Genomic DNA, 24244 nt, shown 5'->3' with positions numbered 1-24244 from the left:
GTAGGACCAGGGCGGGAGCATCTTGCGCTCGCGAGCCTCGTCCCTTCCTCTCGAGCCTTTTGTGTTTGAAACTCTCATATCTCACGTATCAATAATTCAAGCGCGCGAGAGAGAGAGCAGACGGAGCTCCCCCCGCGCGCTATGAGTTCTGCTGCCTCGTCACTCGTCCAGGGCCCCTCCGCACAGCGCGCGACTCCCGCTTATTGTGTTTCCAAGTGACAGCAAAGCTGCTGAGAAGTGAGGAAAGAAGAAAAGAAGAGGTGAAAACTGGCGACTCTACTGGAGATGCAGGGACAGTAAACTGATTTCAGAAAAAAGGAGAGGTGCCTAAAAATAAACCGTGTGGTTTTCCCTCCAAGAGACTCCGCGAGGGAGAAACAGTGCGCAGTGGGCAAATTCAATCCTAGAAGACGGAGTGGCATCTAGTTGTAAAACAAGCTTCATTAACGTTCATCTGGGGAACACTGGGAAACTCTTCCTACCTTACTTTTCTCAAGGGGAATAGACCCGCGGCGGACGGTGTGAAGACGAGCGAAGAAGTTAATCGTTCTGGTCCGGTATGTTGGCGTTTTGCCTCCTGGGTGCCGTGTGGCTCGCGGTGAGCCCGGCTCGCGCTCAGAACGAGACGGAACCAATCATCCTGGAGGGGAAGTGCCTCGTGGTGTGCGACTCCAACCCGGCCGCGGACCCCACAGGGACCGCGCTCGGGATCTCGGTGCGCTCCGGCAGCGCCAAAGTGGCGTTCTCCGCAGTCCGGAACACCAACCATGAACCCTCCGAGATGAGCAACCGGACCATGGTCATCTACTTCGACCGGGTAGGAGAATACATTTATGTTCTCTAAAATACCAACAAATCAAGGAAGGAAAGTTAGTTTACAACTGTTATCAATCAGTTTTACGTCAGTTTTACGCCAGTTTTAGTTCAAGGGAATATTACTCTATACCGGATGACAGAATTATCAGCTAACATTTAAAGTTAAAGGTTTTTTGTGAGAATGTGTATGGCTTGCTTTGTGTGACGGTTGTTAAAAAAGCCTGGAAGGAATACACGTTGAGCAACCAATTAATGGCTTAAAGTAGACTTAAATGTCACACATTTCATACAAACACCAGAAACAAAAAATAGGATGTTTTTTTCCTATTTATTACCCTATTTTTCCTTTTGATGCACGTTGATACTAATACAAATGGTTAGGGTTAAAAGGTGTGTGTACAATTAGCCTCAGGCTGACAAAGTAGCATGTTGTGCATACATATACAGTTAATAGAATCCAGGGTGGCTAGATTTATGCGCAGCTGCATCTCGTGCACCTCTGGTAATGGTCTCGTGGACATCTCCACTCGAGATAACTAACGGTAATCGGAAATGAATCTGTCTCTGACGGTAACGATTATTTGTATAGGTAGCAGTTGGGAAAGAATAGGCTGGTAGACAAGCCCTTTGAATATTTCAACTTTTCAGAGCTGACAATAAGGGATATGGGAACTGACATCTCGCCAAATAATTTAGTAACGGCAGGTCGCGAGGGCTGGGTCCTCCCCGCCTCCCGTTAAAGGTTAATTCTCTCTCAAACTGCCGTTCAATTACACGCCATAGTTCGCCGCCGTCCATAAAACCAGTCATTTGGCTGCAGATACATAATTGAAAATACCATTTAAAAGATTAATTAAGTCCCCTTTCATTTCCCATAAAGTTTGGAGGTTCTCACAGAGGGGGGAGCCTAGATAAAAGCAGACTATCAGTGGATCTGAATGTGTGGTCCGGGGCCTGAGGGGCCCTTAGAGTCCATTTCAAAAGGCTATCTTAGGAAGTATTACGAGATGAAAAAGTAGGCTAGAAAATGAAATATGGACTATAGAAAAGGTTTCACTCTCTGATAATAAATTGAACATTTTGATATAATAAACCATGTTTATCTGCGAATATTACTAAACAAAATGGTTTACATTTAGTGAAGACTTTGCATTTAGTTGTTGAAATGCTCTTTGTTGGTGTATACATTATTTATGTAATCTGTAAAGTGCCTGAGTAGAAATACTGTAAAAGAAAAGCAGGATAAAGTATTTTTTGCATCAATTCATTATTTCTTTCTTTCTTTCTTTCTTTCTTTCTTTCTTTCTTTCTTTCTTTCTTTCTTTCTTTTAGGTTCTAGTAAACGTTGGGAAGAATTTTGACGAAGAGAGAAGTAATTTCATCTCACCGCGCAAAGGGATTTACAGTTTTAACTTCCACGTAGTGAAAGTCTACAACCGCCAAACTATACAGGTAGCCTTCTTTTGTGTGTTTTTGTGTGTTTCGTATGTCTTTTTATGTGTGTGCCTTTGTGCCCTTCCACACTTTTTCTCCCTCACAAAAGTTGATTATCCGCCGCACTGGAAGTCGTTTTGTAGTTGAGATGTCTTTCCCGGGAGACAGCGCAGGAGGCGGGCGTTAACATGAAAGCTGGTCCCCCGCCGGCCCGATCATAATTAATCAATACATGCAGAGAGGACAGAGCCGAATCAAGCGCGTGCAGCCGTCAGAAGTGACGGGGTGCGGTGTAGAGCGCGAGGAGGGCCACGCGGCTCCAGCAGCTTTACTTTCAGCACCATGGACAGCGACGTTTCCTCCTGTGTCTCAGCAGCAGGCTGAAATAGATTCTTTAGAAATATTAAAACATTAAGTGGAAGTTTCAGTCACATTGGACTGGTTTTATGTAGATATATTAAAAATAACGTTTTCTATTACATTACATGATTCATGATTATTTACATTACACTGTATTTAAATACATGTCATTAAGTTTATGCTTTTTTCAAAGCAACTTACGTGCACTTCAGTACATACATGCCTATGGAAGCAATGTGGGGTTAAGTATCTTGCACATTTTAAGACTGGGAGGGTTTTTTGGGCACAAAACATTACATATGAATTATACTTCATTAACAGCCATTATTAGGTATCTCTTGAAATACTTGGCATAGAACAACTGTATGGCTATTGTGTTATCACATAGTGTTCTTCATCATTATGCCACATGTCAATATGAGTGCAGAAGGTAGCATTTGTCCAGGTCAGTGCCTGCTGGGTGTGGGATCAAACCCTATGACCCTATGATTGGTAAACGCTTATCTAGCCCCTGTGCCTTAAAAAACGCAAACAAATGTTGGCAGCGATAAGAAAGAAATTCAGGCAGAGGGACACAACGTTTTAGGAGGTGCGAAAGAACACGGAAACAGCGAAGACTGGGAGTTTCACACAATGGATTGTATAGGTTTTTTTACATAGCCTAAGAGGGATATTTCATTTTTTTGTCCAGTATTTTGGCCACCTCCCACATTGTTTAAATAAATCCAAGCTCTTTGTTAACATTTACATATGAAGTACATTTGAAACATAGCAAACGGAGACAGGCATTTTAATTGTCTCCCTCTTACACACAACACACTCATATGGGTTTTACGTATAAATAATAATGTTTTCCCATTATTTGTTCCTCACACACACTGCCTGCAGTATCACAACCCTCCTTTCATCCTACTAACAACTGGTGTTAACTGTGCCTTAGATGCAGTCTCCAGATTATTTTGATGTGTCAAGCGATGAAGCACTTGAGCAGTCTAAAGCCCATTTCCAGCGTTTAACATGCACGTGATGGCGCTTTACAAACCACACTGCGTTAATTACAATGTACCGCTTGCAAATTAAACTGTTGTGTAATTATGCTGTTGGCTCCCCGGGGCTTTGGCGTTATGTTTTGCTACTTATACTTTATTATTGGAGTCTTGAATTAATTAGCATGGCAGCAGCAGTAACAACAATAACAACGACAAGGAGGGCGGGCGATATGTGAGGGGTAAATGCTACGTGAAGCCCGGGCGCACACTCCCAGTCATTTGTGTGTGACTGAGCGTAAATAGACCGTGGATGGCTAATACTGACTCATGGCGCTATTGTAATTAACTCTGTCGTACCATGCAGAACACGATGCCTGTCACATTAACATTAGGAGTGTTATTTGTGCTAAGTTGTGATGTTCTCAATATGAAACTGAGATATAAGAAGGAAAACAGTGAAAGAGTGACTTGAGATAAGAAGAGATGATTTCCTCGTTAAAAGCCAAACTCTATAGACTGGAGTTCCACACTTACGTTGAAATAATGGAATGACTTTAAATATAGTAATATCATTTCAAAACGTATTTAGAAGCTGTGTTCTGTCACGTTTCTGACACGGAAACAGGTGTAGGTTGTCCTCTCTCCTCCAAGCCTGCCGCTCAACCTCTTCCACTCATCCTCCCATCCTCCCATCCATCCATCCATCCAGCGCATCTGCTGTGTTGAAAACTCCCACTGTTTGATTGCCTTAGAGGCAGCTACCGTGGTGCATGCAGGAGAAGAGAGGCAGCAGGGAGAGGAGAGCGATAGGGATAGAGAGGAAAGGGTGAGGAAATGTAAAACAGTGACAAAGGAGGAGGAAAAGATGGATTGAAGGACAGGGTAGATGGTGAAAAAAGAAAGTAAATAGGAAACAAAGAAAAAAAGGAAAGGAAATGAAGGAACACAAATTGTGGGAGGAAAAAGAAAGAGAGACGTCAGAAAAGAACAAAGGATGGACAGGAAGGAAAAAGAAGGAGAAGGTTCAGGCAGGGCGAAGAGAGAAAAAGCAGACATCATGAGTAAGTATTGATCAGTGGCTGCTGGGTAGATGTACAAAGAGAAGGAAAAACAGTTTGTTCCATCGCTCATCAGCCCTTTCCTGTGCAGAGATCTATCTATCTGTGAGGGGTGAGAGAAGTGATGTGGGTGTCAACAAGCAGCTAGAGCTCTTTGTTTTTCGCCTAGCAATTAAACAGAAAAATTGCAAATGTAAACCAATATATTCTCTGTTCCAAAGAGAACTACCTATTATCATGCCTGTGTTCCCCTAATGAAGGGCTCACTTTGCTTTTGAAAAATACTTACAATATACATATCAAACACTTCTCCTTTTTTCCTTCGGTGTCGTCTGTTATGCACAAATCAAATTGAAACAAATGAGTGCTATATCCCTTACTGAACATCGTATACCTACAGCTTGGAACAAAGAGCTCACGGATCAGAAAGGGGCGCTGGGAGGAAACAATCAGAAGAGCTAGGACGTTAGCTTTTCTTTTAGCTGTCCGCAGCAGGTGGGCATCACAGTCCTGCTTAACTTCATGATAGAGCTAACTGACAGCTTTGCATTGATTTACATTATGATGGGTTCAAGCTCTATTCAATACACATTTGTATTGAGCAAAGGTTAATTGGAATATCTTGATAACATTATAGATTTCACTTAAATCAATACACTTATTATTGGTAGGGTAATATATAACAAAAGTAACAAAACAAAGGGAAGTTATTTTCATGTATGATTCAGGAACATTGGTGTAATTAGTGTGAGATTAGGGGCTTCATTCAAAAAAAGTTGTCCCACTTATTATTACTAATCAGTCAGTCACTTTTATTGATTTCAAATCACCGCGGAGTGAATTTTCCGGATAAAAACCTGATATAGACCTTCCTTAGCCTGGAGATTTAAAGGGAAAACATATAACAGAGTATATTGGAGTTTAGTGAGGTTTTGTAGTACGAATAAGTTACATTTTAAGCAGTAAAATACCGTAGAACACCTTAGCATTCAGAAATGGCATTCACAAGCCTCGGGTCACAGCAGCTCTGTAGGGGTGAACACTTCACAAGGAGCACATCTAATGCTTGTGCTGTGCGTGTATTAAGCCTTCCTGCTACTCTCATTTCCCCATTGAGGGTTGGAAACCTGGAGGCACTGCTGCAAGCTGTTTATGAGCACGCTGCTCCGATTTGACCTTTACGCGCTGCTCTTTGGGTGAGAAGAACTTATTTTATAATTTGACCCAGAGCTGCTGCCTCGGTCTGCAACAAAGCAGAATCCTTTCAACTCTTTCAGAACGTATTGCTTTGGTTTCCAATACACACATTTGATTATTTAACGAGGGTAGATGGGGGCGTCCCGTGTTGTAGTAAGATATTTGACACCACATGCTCTGTTTTGAAATGCCATGCAGTCAAAACAGAACAACAAATGCAGCCCCTGTTAATTGCACTGCACACTAAGGCAAGATAATTGTTAGTAATTGCAAAAAGGTACAATATAATTTCAATTTACTTAAGTCATTCCATTCTTAAACTAAATTGATTTCGTGATAACTGTCATAACGTATTGGTTTAACTCATTATTATGCAGTTAATTTAACAACATATATTTTGTGTTTTATATTGGTAAGGGTTTTAAAATCCAAAGACTTATTATGAGGGTGTCCTTAACCGGTATCAGCTGATTAAAACGATTTTTTAAAAGAGAATTTGGATTTTGGTACATTTTACATTGTTACATGTTAGATTTGAATATGATGTGTGACTGTTTTCTATGAGGTTGTCCGTGAATAAAATAGTTATAGCGCTGCAATAACGCTACACCACTTCATTAAAGTGTTCCGTTTTAAAAACACATTCACTCTTTAAAACTGCTGGGAGCAAACTTTGAAAAAGCCACAACCCTTCTGGACATCTTTAAATATCATCAAACTGTTTATTTAATATAGTCTGATTCCGTATGCAGCTTCACACTACAGCCAACATAATGCTCAACAGGCAAATCTAGGCATACAAAAAAATCAGTGATGAGCCAAATACAACAGATCAATATTAATGTAGAAAATGGGCGTCTTTTCGTCTTAAAGCACCTAAAAAATCACTCATACGGAGAGTGTCACAACACTGGCATCATACTACAGCCTTTGTGTTAGGAAGTGAGTGGCCAGCAGTGTGGTGGTGTGTTGCACATTTTTAAGTGGGAAGAGAATCAACAGCATAATTTTTTCTATGAAGATGAAAACATAGATATACACTAGTCCTCTACCACTGGCTCAGACCGTGTTCATCCTATACAGAGGGGATGCAGGAAAAAGAGACACCAGTCCAAGCCACATGAATAAACTCCTTATCTGTTCCTATGTTCTCCTGCCTTTGAAATGGCGGAAGGGGCAAGGTGAAGAGACTAGATAATGAAGTTGGTTTGTAGCTGGCCAGAGAAACCGTATATCCTGCGAGTTGATAGGCCTCACACACAAGCTCCTTTCAAGGGTGTGTATTGACAATTCTGCTTTTTGTAGAGTCATTTTTAAACATGTTGCTGACATGTATTCTGTGGATGGCAATGATGGCCTTTTTAATGTCTTAACAACTAGTGGATGGATTTAATTTTGTCCAGACTTGCATGGTGGCCTGATGATGACCATCTGACTTTGATCACGCCTTCTGCTTTGGGTTATTAAAGCTTTAACAAATTATTAAAACAATTTGTTAGGTCTCACTACCTGCTCATATCAATATTGAATTGTAGGATGAAATTCAACCGGGGTGTTCTGGTTAGGCGATGCAGTGATAAGTAAGAATACTAGAGATGTGAGTAAGGAATACATTACTGCTAATTTATGCAATGTAAAATACCATAGGATTAACCTATAGGTGTTACTAATGGCAGAACTACACTAGCAGAAACATCCGGAATGCTCCAGCCTGACTGGTTTTCATCCTCCGACACTAACATATTCCTCCAATCGCTTCACTGGCTACCTGTGGCGGCCATAATCCGCTTCAAAACACTGGTACTGGCCTACTGTGCCGTTACTGGATCCCGTCGTTCCTATATCCAGGACATGGTCAAACCACACACTCGAGCATGCTGAAGTTTGACCAAGGTACCCCTCTACAAAAACTTGTTTGCTAGTTTGGCTTTACAAGGGTGAAACAAGCTCTCTGTGGATATTATGAATGCTGAGAGTCCACACATACTCCGTCAAAGTTTGATATACACTTGTTTCCCTGACAAAAAGCCATGTCTCTGGGATTTTGCTTAATAGAACATTTATGATCCTAACAGGTTGTTTTCACATTGCATGGCTGCGTATCACCACCGCTAAGCTTAAAACTCAAAGGTGGACTTCAGTTCGGCGTGATTGCCTTCAGCAGCCTCGTTTAGCCACTTGTTAGCAGCCACCATTTTTAGGACACACAGAATCTCAAAAGTCTATTTTAACCCAACTTCATTTCAGGCATTTAAGAAAAAACCCATTCAGAAAAACCATTGACTTCACTTTTTTTTATTTCATACTAGTTATTTTCTCTAATGTGACATTTTTATGGATTTAATTGGTGTCAGATATGGTGGTGACCATACTGGTGACATGTCCATTAAAATCACCCATTATCAAAAGGATCTCATTGGACAAATGTGTGCTCTTACTAAGTCAAGTTCAATAAGTCAGGGAGCAAGAAAAATAAATGTTCCTCCCAGTGGGTGACGCACACACACACACACACACACACACACACACACACACACACACACACACACACACACACACACACACACACACACACACACACACACACACACACACACACACACACACACACACACACACACACACACACACACACACACACACACACACACACACACACACACAGATCCTCTGAACCGACCTTCATGTAGTTAAATGAGGTGGATAAGTGTATAATTATGGTAAGCGTATAACTGTGTCCCATCACTAGGCAACAGTTTTCAAATGACTTACTTACAGGTGGTGTACAGAAACATTTTGACATATTTAGAGCTGAGATGTGATTTTCTATCTGGATTAAAGTGCACTATGGAAAGATGAAACATGAAAACTGGCTTGCTGTGTAAATTGCTCTGGTTAATTCTCAAGTGAAAGTTGTTGAATTAATTCTCTTTTAAATGAACAAGACCCAACAAAACATATTCATTACTGTAGACATAGTAAAATCATTTACATTTTCTTTTGGCTTGAAGCAATGTTTAACTCAATAACTCTTTCCTGAATCAATAATTACACACAATCTTGTTCAAAGTTACACTCTTAATTGTGCTTGTACATGTTAGAGGAAAGCTTGTTTGAGTCAGCTTTTATAATGAAAGTAAAACCATGGTGCTGACATCATGCATTCAGAAAGCTTTTAAAGAGGCACATGTACTGCTTGATGTACTGAGAAGTCCTTCAGTTAGTCACACAAATCAAAGTCTATATTTCTGTGTAGCTTACAGCTTCAAAGTCTGTGAGCCTGGCTGCTGCATCACTACCAGTCTACAGCTGTGTTGCTGTGTCACAGCAGGACTCAAAGTCTGCCGTTTCTTTGGTGATGTCTCAACCAGCAATATCCAGAGGAAAAAACCATTTAAAATCCAATTTTGTAGAAGCCTTCATATTGTATATTCAGTATGGATTGGCCCTCATTTATAAAAAACTGGTCTTAAAGTAGTTTTAGTCGGTTTGCCACATCCTTTCTTATAGTAAAACAAATGTGCTGATTAGGGCTTTAATTGTTCAGCCTTCCCAAGTATCGTAAAAACTGTCAAAGTATTATGCGTTCAAACTATGGCAGATTTTTGTAAATGACAGTTCAACCTTGTCCGGTCTATCCAGAATTGCTGAATGCATACGTCATCGTCATCATCATGTGTGTGTGTATAAACCGCTTCCAGATTGAGACTTGCATGGCGTGCTGTGCCAATGCTACAGAGAGCAGTTTATGATCAACTGCTGTGCTGGAGCCCAACGTTTTGTCGGAGCATAATGGTAAGACTTGACCCTTGTCAGAGGGGCCAGTTTTTAAAGTTATAAAAAATAGATCATATTAAGTTGGACGTTTAGAAGCACAATCTTTCTTATTTGTCAATACGTGCTCCATCAGCATCAAATCATTGGTTCTTGGTTATTGGTGTGTTCGATAACAAATCTTATGAGGGGCCATCTGCTCTCAGTGAAGTCCTCATCTGACCTTTCTTAATTAATTGTCTTCTCTTGATGTGTTTTGACATTTAGCTGTTGTTTAGAATTTCCCTAAAGAAGAAATATGATGTTTGAAGGATTTGCCCACTGGCTTCCTTAACCTGTTAAGCCCGAGAGACCCCGGTACCGGGGCACTGCCGCAACATCTTGCAGGAAACAGTGTCTGAGGGCATGTTCATTTAATAAACTATGAATGTTTTATATCCATGTAACGGGAAGAAACTCATCTAACTGATCATTTTTATTTTTTTTTCAAAAGAAAACCCACAATGCTAACACTGAGCCTCTGAATTAGCAACGAGCGAAAAATGCTAACAGATTACTGCAACGAAAATCACTCACAAAACCTTATTATTTATCTTTTCTCCACATCCATGACATCGATTCACATCGTGAGGTGACACAGAATCGATGGGTACCCTCATTATCACTGAATTATACGAATTTGCGACGTTATAAACAAAAACGGACATCAAAACAGGTGTCGTTAGGTAGCTAAAAATGCTAACAAGGTTACCTTGGCTCTGTAGTCTCTCCAAAGTGGTCTTCAATGGCATTAAAACGATAAAAACGCTGCTGAAGTTAATCCATAGGTTAATCTAATGTGTCTGTGTCCCTTTGAAATGATTTCTGATAATCCATGAGCAATAAAACGGATAATCCATGCTTTTCCGTTTCTAGATGTCAGAGCTAGAATGTAGCTTCACTCTAATGCAAAATTACATGCGCAAAGCCCTCACCTTTTTGTTTCACAATGAGTGTGTGTGGGGGACTCCCCCTTCGATTCTATTGGCTCTAACGGTCAGAAAGAGGTGTCAACCATCAAAATCGACCAATGGGTTCCAGAGATATGAAAACAAAAACATTTCCACCCAAAATCACCTCAGAGGTGGAGTGTTTTTGGCTAAACCTCTCTAAAAAGGTCAAATGTCACTTGTTTTGCATCAATCTTGATACAGGGTACTTATTATATGTTGTACTTTGGATTCCTAAAGCTTTTAGTCTACCTTACCATCATCCAAGGGTAGTTTTCACTATAAGTAAAAAAGAATTTTTGGACGGACACTATAATTTACAGTTTTTTACTATGTAAAATCTGAATTTTCTTTAAAATAAAAAACACCTATATTGATTCTGACTTTTCTACATCCAACTCACAGGTTTATCATTACTTTGAGAAAAAAGATTATGAATTTAACCCTTTTAGAAGGAAAGATATGGTCATTTGTTCTGGGAATGTCATTTTCGAGCCTGAGACCTGAAAAACAGGCTCAGGGCTTAACAGGTTAACTTAATGATGTTGTTCCCTGAGGCTAAATTGATGAAGACTGGTAAAGATTTGCTGTCATTTGTAAGATCTGTCTTTTTGCCCTGGTATAAAATGGAAATACTTTAGAAAACTTCTGACCTTTGCTATGGTTGCACCCATCACTTTGCAACATATCTTTTGGATTTGATCCATCTATTGCTTGGATGTCACAGCACTCACACCTTTGCTTTTCTTTCTGTGAAGATCCAAAAGCCTTCCATGATAAAGGCCTATACACCTACCAATGTATCTGACTAGATAGTACTGATAAACAGCAGACCAGTTACAGCTTTATTTGGTACTGGCATGTTTAAAATGAACAAGTGGGCTGCATTGCCATGGTGTTACATGCTTCTTAACACTGTGCCTGATTTGGCCAATTACAATGAAAAGTTAGTAATTTCTTTCATGACTGATGTCCTTTGTCCATCAGTGCACATCCAGCACTGATAAAGGATAGAGATTCTAGAAGAAACAATGACTGTCTTTTGTTTGTGGTATAGATCTCTACAATGGGACTGTAAGATATAGTGCTTGAGGGGAAACTGTTGTAATGCCAGTGCCATATACAGCAATTATATGGATTGATATTGGCTGGGGGAACAATGATTTTCCCTCAATAGAACTAAATAAATAGCAGATCAGAAGTAATCCCTTACATAAACACTTACTAATGCTGACAGACATAACGTGTTAACTCGATCTTCAATTTGTGGACTAATAGCATTCAAAACGGCGTATTATACATCTTTACAAAACACATCTATGGCCCACTGAGAGTAATAGGCTGGTAATTGCATTTCTAGATTTGTATTTTTCTAGAAAACCCCTGTTGGTTTCCACAATATGTGCTCAAAAGGTACATCAACAAAGGACAGAAATGGAAAAACGTAAAAGCTTGTTGAAACCACTGAATAGACGGAGTTGACTTAAATAAGGTCCCCGGCCAGATTCTAATTATGAGAACAATTCAAACATAGTATGTTATAGAGAATTCTGCAAATTGAAAGTATAAGGAGCAGGCAGATAGTTGCAAATGCTAATAGGATTGTATCTAGCCTCGTCATATATTTCCACAACATTATAATTTTTTTTGCATAACAGTCTATTGTAAATCAGTATTTGCCCGAAGTCCCTTCACTCAAACAGCATAGTCTTAGCAGCAACCCTGGACTGGAAAGTTGTACTTCCACATGTATATTTTCCACATCCACGTATATAAATATATATCTTTTCACTTTTAATGCTATTTTATTTCTATTTCAGAAATATTTTGGACTGTTTATTTGTTATGTCTTAATTTCTCTTATGTACATTGCCTTGTTTCTTATGCTGCTGCAACGCAAACATTTCCCAAAGGTCCTATCTAACCCTGGGGTTGTTATTTCCTGCTTTTAAATATTAAGTAAACATCCCGTTAATACTAGCTCCACCCAATTTTCAAGTTTGAATAAATATGTACATAAGACCAATACACCACTTTCCTAAAAATGGTCAGTTGTAATGTGCATTTCTTACTATCACATTACCTTTATAAGACCATCTAGCTAACCTGCTAACAAAGTAAATCATAAAGCAAGTGCAACGACACAAAACACAGCAAATGTTACTTATGAGTTGACTGTATATGCCTATATCTCTGTATGGATGAATGCTATATAAATAACCTCTCTCACATTCCCCCTGTGATGTGACCCTGGAGTAACTTTGCTAAAACTTCAAAAGAACTTCTAATACTGGAAACTTGGCCATTTCAAAGAGAGAGGCTGTCACAGGCCCCAGACATAGGCATCATTATGCATGTATCCATCACCACATCTATCTGTATCAGTCTGTAACGATGGTGGAGAGAAAAGGAAAGAGAGGTGACAAGAAGGAGAGTAGTGAAAGCAAAGGAAAATATGGAGAAATGAAAGAAGAAGGAAAAAGGACGTGGAGAAAGAGAGACGGACAAAACAGTATCATTGTCATGTCAAGACAGTGGACTGGACAGGAATTGATGATGCAATAACAGGATGTCATCATGTCGTCGGCATTAAGTGGTGCACTGAGACGTCAGAAAACTTCTATTTACATATCAAGAGGCAGATTTTCTTTTTATCTTTGATTCCCTCCAACCTTCTCTGTCCATTCCACTCCTATTTCTTTCTCTATTTTCTTTTCCTTTTTTGCTGCCTCCCCATTACCTCCCTCTCCCACACACACTCCGTTACTCAACCAGTTAATTGGTGCTTATGCATTAATGAATCTGTTCGACGGTGGCCTGACACCATGCACAGCCCTATCATCATGCTTTTATATTTATGGTTGGTAATTATAAGGGTTTAGTTGACAGTGTGTGTGTGTGTGTGTGTGTGTGTGTGTGTGTGTGTGTGTGTGTGTGTGTGTGTGTGAGAGAGTTTTCATTGGTGTGCACACAGGCAGAAGCAACATTTGATCTTCATTCACAGAGGTGTGTGTGTATGTGTGTGTGTGTGTGTGTGTGTGTGTGTGTGTGTGTGTGTGTGTTTGTGTGTTGGGTGACAACGGACTCATCCTTCCACAGCCACGGTCACAGCTTTATTAGAGCTATACATCACTGGCACACACCACACACTGACCAACTGTGGCGGTGTGTGTGTGTGTGTGTGTGTGTGTGTGTGTATGTGTGTGTGTGTGTGTGTGTGTGTGTGTGTGTGTGTGTGTGTGTGTGTGTGTGTGTGTGTGTGTGTGTGTGTGTGTGTGTGTGTGTGTGTGTTGGAGGAAGAGAAGGATGGGGGGAAAAGGAAAGAGAGAGATAGCAAGAAAACTCTGTAGAGCATTGCTCTAGTTTTTAGACGTTAGCAGCTTTTGCACAGATGCTAACAGCTAACGTAAGCTAGCTTTCTTGATGATTTTAACACTGAACAATTGTTCAAAATGTAGCAATTTTAGGGAAAAAATATAATGTGTCACACTTGACTGCTCTTGCTGATCCCTGCTAAAAAATATAACATGGCTGCATAGTGGGACATAACATAAAACCGATATCTCTCTCTCTCATATGTGTCCTGATTTTATTCCTACAGAGTCAAAAATCCCACATGCACTTTTGCTCTGTCTGTTAACTGTCCCATTATGTATTTTAAGAGTCAACATGCCAAAAGGCCATTATTGACTGGTAGGTAGGCCCAGCTTTGTTTCAGATCCCAGGTCTCACTTGCTCTACAAAGCAGAGTATTTAAATGATTGACTGCAACAAAGAGACATTGTCTGCATGGAGTCAAAACATGTGGGTTCAGGGAAGGGGTAAAGGCTTGTAAGTGTGAGTTTCAGTGAGTGAATGGTTGGGTAGGCGAGAGGCAGGATTGTGTCTGCATGGTCTGTGCGTGTATCTGAGAGGAACAGAGAGATGTAGCGATGCTGGCTTTTCTTTGTCTGGCATCTCTGTCTCTGTTTGGAAGCATTACATGCACACTGGACAGGAACCATGTCTCCCCCTCCCCCTCCCCCTCTCACTATTCTGTCTGCCTTTCTCTTCCTCTTGTTTAATCCCCCCTTATCCATCCATCTATCCATCCATATGCATGTTCTTCCTGTCTGTCTCCCGCGCCTCTTCTCCCTTGCTTTTTTTTCTATTATGATCTAGAGGTTAATGAGGCTAACTTGAAGACCTTGGCTGCACCTCTCCACATACAATTTTCTTTTTAGTGTCCGTCATCCGTATTGAAAGTAGTGCTCCGTTGGACGTTTTGGGTGGGGGAGGAAGTTCTTGATATTTTTAGACTGGCCTCCTTTAAGTGTTTCTGCTTGATTTGTTGCAAGAAAGAAGTGGATGGAAACAGATAACCCCCCCCCCTTATGTTTCCAAGTTGTATTATTGTTTGTGATGCTGTCAGGTCACCTTACATTTTCTTCAGTGCTAACAAAACACAGGACACACTGCCTTTGTTTCTATGGCTAATGCTAGTGTAGTTCGACACATTTAAACAAAAAGCTGGAAATATAGGATCAACCAATTATACAAATAAAAGGTTTTGTTACTTAGTGATCTAGTTTAAAAGTAAGAATCTTTTTTATTACTTTTCCTGTCAAATGTATTTGCCTCCTCAAATAAGTTTTTCAAGGAGTTAGAGTTTACAGTTATCTTCACTCCGATCGTTCCGCTAACTGCTGATAGCTACTGCAAGCTATTTTGATAAGTGGCATCAATATGCTTTCTTGTAAACAGTAATGCTTTCATTGTGAAAGAGAGAGAGAATGATGTCGTGAAAAGCAAACCTTATGGAGTGGTGCAGTCATGAGTCTTCAAATCTGAAACTGAGTTTTTACCATTTTACCACTTCCTGTTCCCTTGTCTCAGAGTCATTGGTTTTTGTGTTTATGATTGAGAAAACGTCAGCAAATACTTCACTGGTAAATGTCCAAAACTTAAATGTGTCATGAAAACGGCGTTTGCTAAGAAGTGACTTAATAAGACTAGTGAACGTCACCACGTCCAACACGGTTTCACATTCAACGCAGTGGTGGTGATGTATGGCATAGCAACCGTGTTATAGTTCGTATAAAAAACAAATCTCATTGGCTTCTGTTGAGTGACCCCTTCTTCTAACTTCTGGATTGGCCTACAGAAATACTTTGATAGATTGAGCCACATTTTCCCCGTTCATTTATGTATACATCAGTTTTGTATAACAATAACTGAAACTATTTAAATGTATTAAGCATCACTAAAGATTTCAAAAAGATTTGACAGACTTTGTATCCTTTTATCTCAAACCCATCCATCATCTTCATCATAATTGCTCAAAATCCTTGAAAATCCTCCACTAAAGGGGTGTTTTGTTCATTTCATTATGAACTTGTTTCCTTTATTGACCTCTTTATGTTGTTTGGAGCGTTGTCAGTTTTTAATGATAGCCGCACAGCAGGAGTAGATATCAAATATAGTGTTTGAGATTTCAGAAGTGATTTTATTCTCATCTCATTCACTGCCTGACGATTTTCATCAACAGTTTCCTATTTGTAATCAATCAAGGTAGATCCTAATTCAGGAGGGTAACTGTAAGGTGGCCACTATAATTGGGTGCACTCTGCTGGAGTAGACAACACGTGTGGTGGTATTGTCAATTTTATTAGCTGAATTGTCCAGGGAAATAATGAGTCAAAGATGTCAATATTCTGCATCCCTTTATGATAAAGACACAGGTAATAAACCAATGTATTGTACACCAGTTAATTACGCTGCAGCTGTGACTTGGCTTTCCACACATTGGCATATTAAACTAACGTATTCCTTCAGTCTAGTCCTTGAGTTCACTATAAAGAACCGTTTGAAACCTGCTGACATTGGTGACCTTTCCTCATCCGAGAGCGTTTTTTTTTATGTCACTGCCTCAAAGGCTGACAATATTTCTCTGGCTCGGGGCTGCAAAGTGAGGATGAATATGGATCAGGAGAGGGAGTACGATACTGTCAAAAGTGGAAGTGGAATAAACATACAAAAAGGAGAGTTATTTTCCCTACAGTACAAAATGGGCTACGTTCAAAACAGAGAGTCAAAACGATGCTCTCTGAGTGATGCCTCCTTCGCCTCACAATAGTCCCAAAGGACCACTAATAGGTATATAATGATACGTGCAACACAGCACCATTTATATTTCAATTCATTAAGGCCATAACTAGATACATGTTTCATCATAGTGAAATGAACATTTTGCCACGACCCAGTCTGTGTTTCTACTCTGAAAACAACAAAAAAAATAGTTTAAGTACAGTCTGAGTGTTTTCATCAAATTTCAGAATAACACACACACATTTAGAGACGCACACACACATTCCCACACATACACATGCTAAGTTCAGTTTGCTATTAAGAGGAGTGCTGGGCCGAGAGAGCTCTTGACTCTGACAGGCTCTCCATCTCCTACACACACACTCACACACATACGGTACACACACACACACGCACACGCACACACACTGTACACACACACACACACACACACACACACACACACACACACACACACACACACACACACACACACACACACACACACACACACACGCACACACGCACACGCTCACACACACACACTAACACACACACACAGATCCTCTGAACTGACCTTCATGTAGTTAAATGAGGTGGATAAGTGTATAATTATGGTAAGCGTATAACTGTGTCCCATCACCAGGCAACAGTTTTCAAATGACTTACTTACAGGTGGTGTACAGAAACATTTTCACGTATTTAGAGCTGAGATGTGATTTCCTATCTGGATTAAAGTGCACTATGGAAAGATGAAACATGAAAACGGGCTTGCTGTGTAAATAATGTAAAGAAAAACGGCGTGATGTCTGTGAAAGAAAACATTTTAAAAAGCACTTTGTTGTGAGGTGGACGTTTGTACCGTACATCAGAGTTTGTCATGAGTGTATCTTTGTAGAGGAGACAGAGGCTGTTTGCTTATTGATGAAAAATGACAAAAATGTCCAACGTCCCGATGTTTTAACAGGAAACAGTAAAACAATTACAAGTGCTCCACCCAATATTAATGGCACCTCTACTTTCCAAAAAAATCTATCCATCATTGTAAGCAATCCTACACAATTAGACTGTCCTCTGAGCAGCAGTCATTTCACCAAGTGCCTCAAAGCGACACATGTTTACCAAGCCCCCCGGAACCATTAAAGCCATTTTCGCAGTGGTCAAACGTTGGTACTAAAACTTCTGTGTCAGTTCATGCCATGGCGTCATTGGGTCCCAAAATGACGTTTTCCCATTGGCTAACATTGGGAGAGAGAAGTCTGTTAATCATTGTATATTTGAATACAATTATGTTTGCTAAATCCACTGCCCCAATATCAGCAACCAAAAGTTGTCAAATGTGTTAAAAACGAATCTAGGGTTACTTTTCCTCTCTATTGATTTGACTGAGCCGAGACCCACAGTGTATTTTTGTTCTCGAAAGTCATGCCATCTGGTCACATCGCAACATTTTTCAAAGGATTTGAAAAAATGTTGGAAGGCAAAAACACATTTAGTAAATAGCAAATGAACTGCATTTATACAGCATTTAAAACATATGTTCCTGTTATTAGTGCTGGCCCAGTGAGTTGCCCTCCTGAGCAACAGCTGCTCTTGCTGAAAGGGGTATAGGAAAAAATAAGCCAGAATACATTTGTATATCTCTATAAGGTATATTTTCATACTTTTCTCTTCCAAATGCTAAATCAATCCCCACCTAGTCAAGGTCTTGCAGTGTGTCTATAAATGCAGTAGAACACAACCCCTGTGGTGTTTCTCTTTTCATTTCAAGGAACAGCGAGTTTGCTCACAGAAAGGCGAGTAATCTCAAAGGTTTTATATCAAGTGTGATCCTGCATAAACTGACATTTCCCCCGAAATTCATTTCAGTTTGTTTCAGAACTGCAACTGTGCCATGGGTTGCATAAAACCAGTCCTTAGCGAAGCATACGGGGGGAACAAATCCAGGGAGCGCTCGTATTTCTGCTGCTGCTCAAAAGAGAAGTGATGAAAGCTGGTGTCTGGTGTGTGTGTCGTCTGGCCCGGGGAAGAGAGGGGACGCTTCACTGACAGCTCCTTCTCTTTGTAGGAAGACGATGTTATTCCCCATTGAGACATTTGTCGAGTCAGACCCCGTGTGGGTTGGTTGTGTCTTTGTGTGTGAATGTCTCTCTAAGTCATTGTAAAATCTTCTCCGAGTGGTAATTGAAAAAAAATCACCCTATATATCAATTGATAATGTGCTGACTGAACAGCACAAAGCTGCTCCACGCACATGTACTGTTCTGTTGTATTATCCTTCTTACATGCATTGCTGCACAGACATTTAGATTTTTTTTAATTCATTGAATTTTTTAACAAAAAATAAATAAGACATAACAATATGGAAATGCCTGAAATGGGACATCCATATAAACTATCCAAAGCTTGAGAATATGGGCCCTGACACTTAACATGAAGTATTTACAATAGACAATGCATACACATTTCAAATTGGAAAAAGTGTATGTTAAAAACTGAAAAACTACAAGCAAAAAAAAAACACATAACACTAACCTAATACACTAAAATCTAAACTTACTACTAAATGGTTTTAGTACATTAAAGAGGATTTCATATGCTTCTTTTCAGGATCATATTTGTATTTTGTGCCTCTACTGCGACATGTCTCCATACGTAGCATAACATATAGTTAATAACACTATATGTTATGCTACGGACAAAAAGTTTATTATTATTATTCCGCCGACTTATTTTGGCCCTCTTCTCCTCCCACATTCAACATCGCAGAAACTCCGTTCAAACATCAAAACGTTCAGCTCGGTCGGGAATCGCAGGCTATTACTTTTCTCATTCATAACTTTCATAATTCCAGAGATACATCCCATAATTCATCACATTTTCAACCATTGAAGTCAATGGAGATATTCTTCAGACTTCAACAAATCTTCATGCGACTTCAACTGCTAACTGTTCATTCATACTTTCACTCAGAAACCTCATTCCAACTTTAAAATGTTACACATCTTTCTGACATTATTCGTGTAACACAACTTTTAAATCTGATTCTTACTTTTAGAGATATTAAACATTGTTCAGACCTTGTTAAAGAGGTTTTCTTCAGATTTTAACATTAACTAGAGTGCGTGATGTCACAGCTAGAGTGGAGCAAATCTTGAAATTTGCCTTCATATATTTTTTTTAAACTGCCATAATTCCAAAACCCTACATTCCTGAGACATCATTTTTCATGACACACGTAGGAAAACATCTCGTAGCTTGAAAAATGACAAATAATTAAGCAAAAAATAATTAAACAAAATGCCTCTTGAGGGCATGAAGTGACAAAAACGTTCAACATGTCTCCATTAAAACCCATTGTAATTTCAGGCTGATATTTCCAGCAGCCGCACACCTTTAGTTAAACTGCCCAAAATGCCACATTATTTACCCGAAAGTATACAAAAATTACACTTCAGATACTCAACTTCCTTGACATGCTTCACGTTTTGAAATTTCACAGATATCTGTTATCGTTCTTCCACAAAACGTTCACATGTAAGAGGTTTATCTCTCATTCAGAACAATGCAAACCTTTGATCTCTACAGAGCTCGTTAGCTCAACTATAAACACCTGTGTAATGGAACACGATGATGTCATCACTCCAACTGACAGCAGTCAGTTCTAACTGTTCATTTCATACTCACACACACACACTCTCTCTCTCTCTCTCTCTCTCTCTCTCTCTCTCTCTCTCTCTCTCTCTCTCTCTCTCTCAAACGGCCCAAAACTTCACAGGTTTGGTAACGATGCAGCCATCAACGCATCTAAGCGTATTATGGGGTGTCATCAAATGCCGTTGCCATGGCGACAGACCACTCGCCATGAAACACGATGTCGCTGTAAGTCCAATGGACACGGTCCAATCGTCCCCCAATCTTCACTTGTATATCACCGGTCCATGCCTCAACAGCTCTACGCCAAATTTGAAATCTCACCATATGCCGTTCCCTCACCATAAAACACGATGTCCCTTTAACTCCTATGAAAATGTTCAAAAAGTGCTAAAAATTCACATGTGTGCTAACAGTCCAGCCGTGAAAACATCTACAAGACAGTTTTGAGATTTCTTCAAATGCCGTTGCCATGGCAACACAATGCTCGCCATGAAACACGGTTTTCTCATAACTTCAGTGAAAATGTTCCAAACGGCCCAAAACTTCACAGGTTTGGTAACGATGCAGCCATCAACGCATCTAAGCATATTATGGGGTGTCATCAAATGCCGTTGCCATGGCGACAGATCATTCGCCATCAAGTTAGTTCAAAAGGTTGCAGTTCAAATATTCTGCTGCTTTTCCAAGCCTTTTTACTTTCTTTTCTTCACTCATCACACATTCAAGCCCCCAGTGTTCATGTATAATTTCAATCTAAATTCTTCACTTTCTTCTTACACATTACATTTCAGCATAGCAGTTTAGCGTCAGCTTTTCAGCATAAAGCATTCCCACTAGCAATTTCTTCAGGAATTGCATTCTCTAGTTGTCTTTATTTTCCTCATACTGCCTGTGCTGCAGCACCTCTTTTCACCCTCTGTCTGAAACCAGAGCCCAGTCTGCTCTGATTGGTTAGCTGTTTGGCCGGCTCTGTTGGTTGATTGGTCAACGGTGTGATGTCATTATGTTGCCACCAATGGAGGCGTTTCAAGCAGTGTGTTGGAGAGAAAATCTTTCTAGGGGGAACTTTGGGATTTTAGCCTTTGAAGACCATTTACATGCACACAAACCTATTTAATACATTTCAGGAAAGGGAAGACCCCAAAAAGAATAATAGGGCCCCTTTAATTTGATCAATCTATACATTGGTATAAAATAGGTAAGACGTAATAAACAAAAACACATTAAAAGGGAAGCTAATGGAACAAATGAAATCCCTACATTTCCCTTCTCGTGTTGGAAGCATTAATTAAACTCTTTCTCTTTTGCCCTACCCAGGTGAGCCTGATGCACAACGGGTGGCCGGTGATTTCAGCGTTTGCCGGCGACCAGGATGTGACGCGCGAGGCGGCCAGCAATGGGGTTCTGATCCAGATGGAGAAGGGAGACCGGGCCTACCTCAAACTGGAGAGAGGGAACCTAATGGGAGGATGGAAATACTCCACCTTCTCCGGCTTCCTGGTGTTCCCCGTGTAGAGGGAGAGGAAGAGGAGGAGCAGGGGGTGGAAAGGAACGAGGAGGAGCTGGGGAATGGCGAAGGAAAAGGCAGATGGAGGAAGAAGAGGGGCGTTGGAAAGAGCAAAGGACGTGAATAAGATGGTGGGAAAGAGAAGAGGGGATGTGACTCTGTTTGGGACGCTGCAGAGGGAGGAGGGAGATGTTACAGATGTATGAGAGAGGAATTATGAAGCCAGTACGGGAAGGTGTTTGGCCAGCTTCTTCACTTCCCTTCCTCCTTTTATCCATCCTTTTCATCCATCTGTTCCTCCCTCTGTTTTCTCCGTGGCTTGACTGCAGCTTTGGACAGCCAAAACCTTTTTTATTCTCTGCTGAAAGAAGCAAGTGATCATTTATATGTTCCAGCGTGTACTGAAGCCCCAGTGTAACCCCCCCCCCCCTTCTTTCTCCACATTCATTCAATCATTAATTCATCGATCTCCATCAACATAAGCTTTGAAGAATGTTTCTTGAAGAACTGCTCCCCCCATATCCCATTTACTGTGGATATTTGAAGTCATTTGATTACATGCATTGCACTGATTTCAGGTCAGACCTAAAGCCACACTCTAACTTCCATCGGAGGAACTCCAAACTCTGATCAGGAAATTAGATGCTACATTTGTATTTCCTGTAAAGATATGTTTTACTTTTATAATAATAGTCAGTAACTTTTGAAGTTACTTTTTGACCTCCACCAGACAACTCATGTGCGTTACGTAAATGTAGCGCTACTTATAAATAATCCAGACAGCAATTATGTTTCTGTAGAACATGTTATAAGAAACACATCTACCTGATGTCTACCAGGACAATTGAAGATTTTGAATAACACTACTAGCGAGCACAATCTTTCAAAAAGCACTAGAAACTACAATGGCACTCAAACACCTTTGCCAAGGCCTATGGTGCATTCATGTGCTACTTGGATGGTCCAATTTCCTGGTTGGGAAGTCGCTCTTCCAACTTCTATGTGTTCACTGGTTGTAGGTCATCATGTGTTAACAACATGGACAAGGAAGATGTGCTTTAGAAGAGCATTCCTCAGAGCATTTAACAACCAGTTGATTCAGGTATCTGAGTTGTTGTTCCAACTCAAAGGGGTGTTCATATGAGTTTTCTAAGTCAGGAATTCATTCATTCTTAAACTATTGCCCGAATCTTGCAACGTTAATGTATGTGAAAAACAATATGCATATCCGCCCCTTGATTCGGTTTGGCCCCTAAAATGTAATTCCTTCTTTCTTGGTCCACGCTTCACCCTAAATCAGGCAAGTAGTTTTCCGTAATCCTCCCGAAAGACAACATTCGGAAAATATTGGAGAACAATTATAAAGTATACATTTCACAAAACACGGATTTAAGTTAACTGTAACATTTAGAAGTTATAAACACTCTCTATCAATCTTTTCAATACTGATTTGTGACTCTGGTGACTCTATCTAATGAACCTTAATGTGGTATTGATAAAAGTCACACAGAAAGCATTGCTACATGCCTACGTTACCTCCTTCTGTGTGTTCTTCATCTCTCTGGCAGCCACACAAACAGTTAAATCCACCTCCATCCTTTCCTACCATCCTTTTATCCCGAGCTCCATCTCCCTCCTTCACTGCTGCTGTTTTCTTCAGATTCGTACCCCTCCCTCTCCAGGATCCTCGCCTCTTTTTCGACTATGCCGTTTACCCACAAGTGCAGATGTCTCTCTTTCTTTTTTGTATACCTCTGTTATCCCCTCACTCCCCCCCTCTCTTCCGTTCTGTCCCCCCCTCTCCTCCCTCGTGTCTGTCCTTTATCTGCTGCTGTACTCGTTTGCCTCCCAGCACGGATCCTTCCTTGCTTTTCTTCAATGTTGGACTTTGGACACTGAAACCAACTTACAACCACGAACTCTATAATATATACAGTTTATATATATATATATACATATAGAGTATATGTATAAATATATATGCATATATATACATTTACACAGTATATATACAAAAGGATATATAAATATAGCAAAATTTAAGCCACCATTTCTATTCTACTGGTATTATGATGACAATAATGATAATTCTAATACTGAAAACTGAATCTGGTTTGATGACTATAATATCTGTATTTCCGTACTTCAGTGTTATATAAAAGAAAAAAATATTCTAAGAGAAACTTACTAGTGATTGTGTGTGGAAATCTGAGGCTGCCGTTCTGCTCTTCTGATTAAAAACATGCTTCTTGTTTTTGTTTTGGGTCAAACCAAGTTGTGGCGAAAAAGCTGAGACTACTACTTGTGTAAAAAAACCTACAGCTAAAAAAGTATTTTTATTTATTTATTTGTATTATTTGTACCTTTATCTTTTAATATAATTATTATTATTATGAA

At 40.0% G+C, this 24244-nt stretch overlaps 1 protein-coding gene across 1 annotated transcript; it reads left to right on the top strand.

The window, feature by feature from the left end:
* Positions 1 to 24227, top strand: cbln1 (cerebellin 1 precursor). The gene is made up of 3 exons (XM_034141183.1): positions 1 to 817; positions 2149 to 2268; positions 21658 to 24227. The coding sequence occupies exons 1-3, from the start codon at positions 560 to 562 to the stop codon at positions 21853 to 21855; spliced, it is 576 nt and encodes a 191-aa protein (XP_033997074.1). The 5' UTR covers positions 1 to 559; the 3' UTR covers positions 21856 to 24227.
* Positions 24228 to 24244: the final 17 nt, after the last annotated feature.

The sequence above is a fragment of the Trematomus bernacchii genome, unplaced genomic scaffold, assembly GCF_902827165.1.
Source record: "Trematomus bernacchii unplaced genomic scaffold, fTreBer1.1, whole genome shotgun sequence".
NCBI classification, from domain to species: Eukaryota; Metazoa; Chordata; class Actinopteri; order Perciformes; family Nototheniidae; genus Trematomus; species Trematomus bernacchii.
This window is presented reverse-complemented; position numbering and strand designations above follow the sequence as displayed.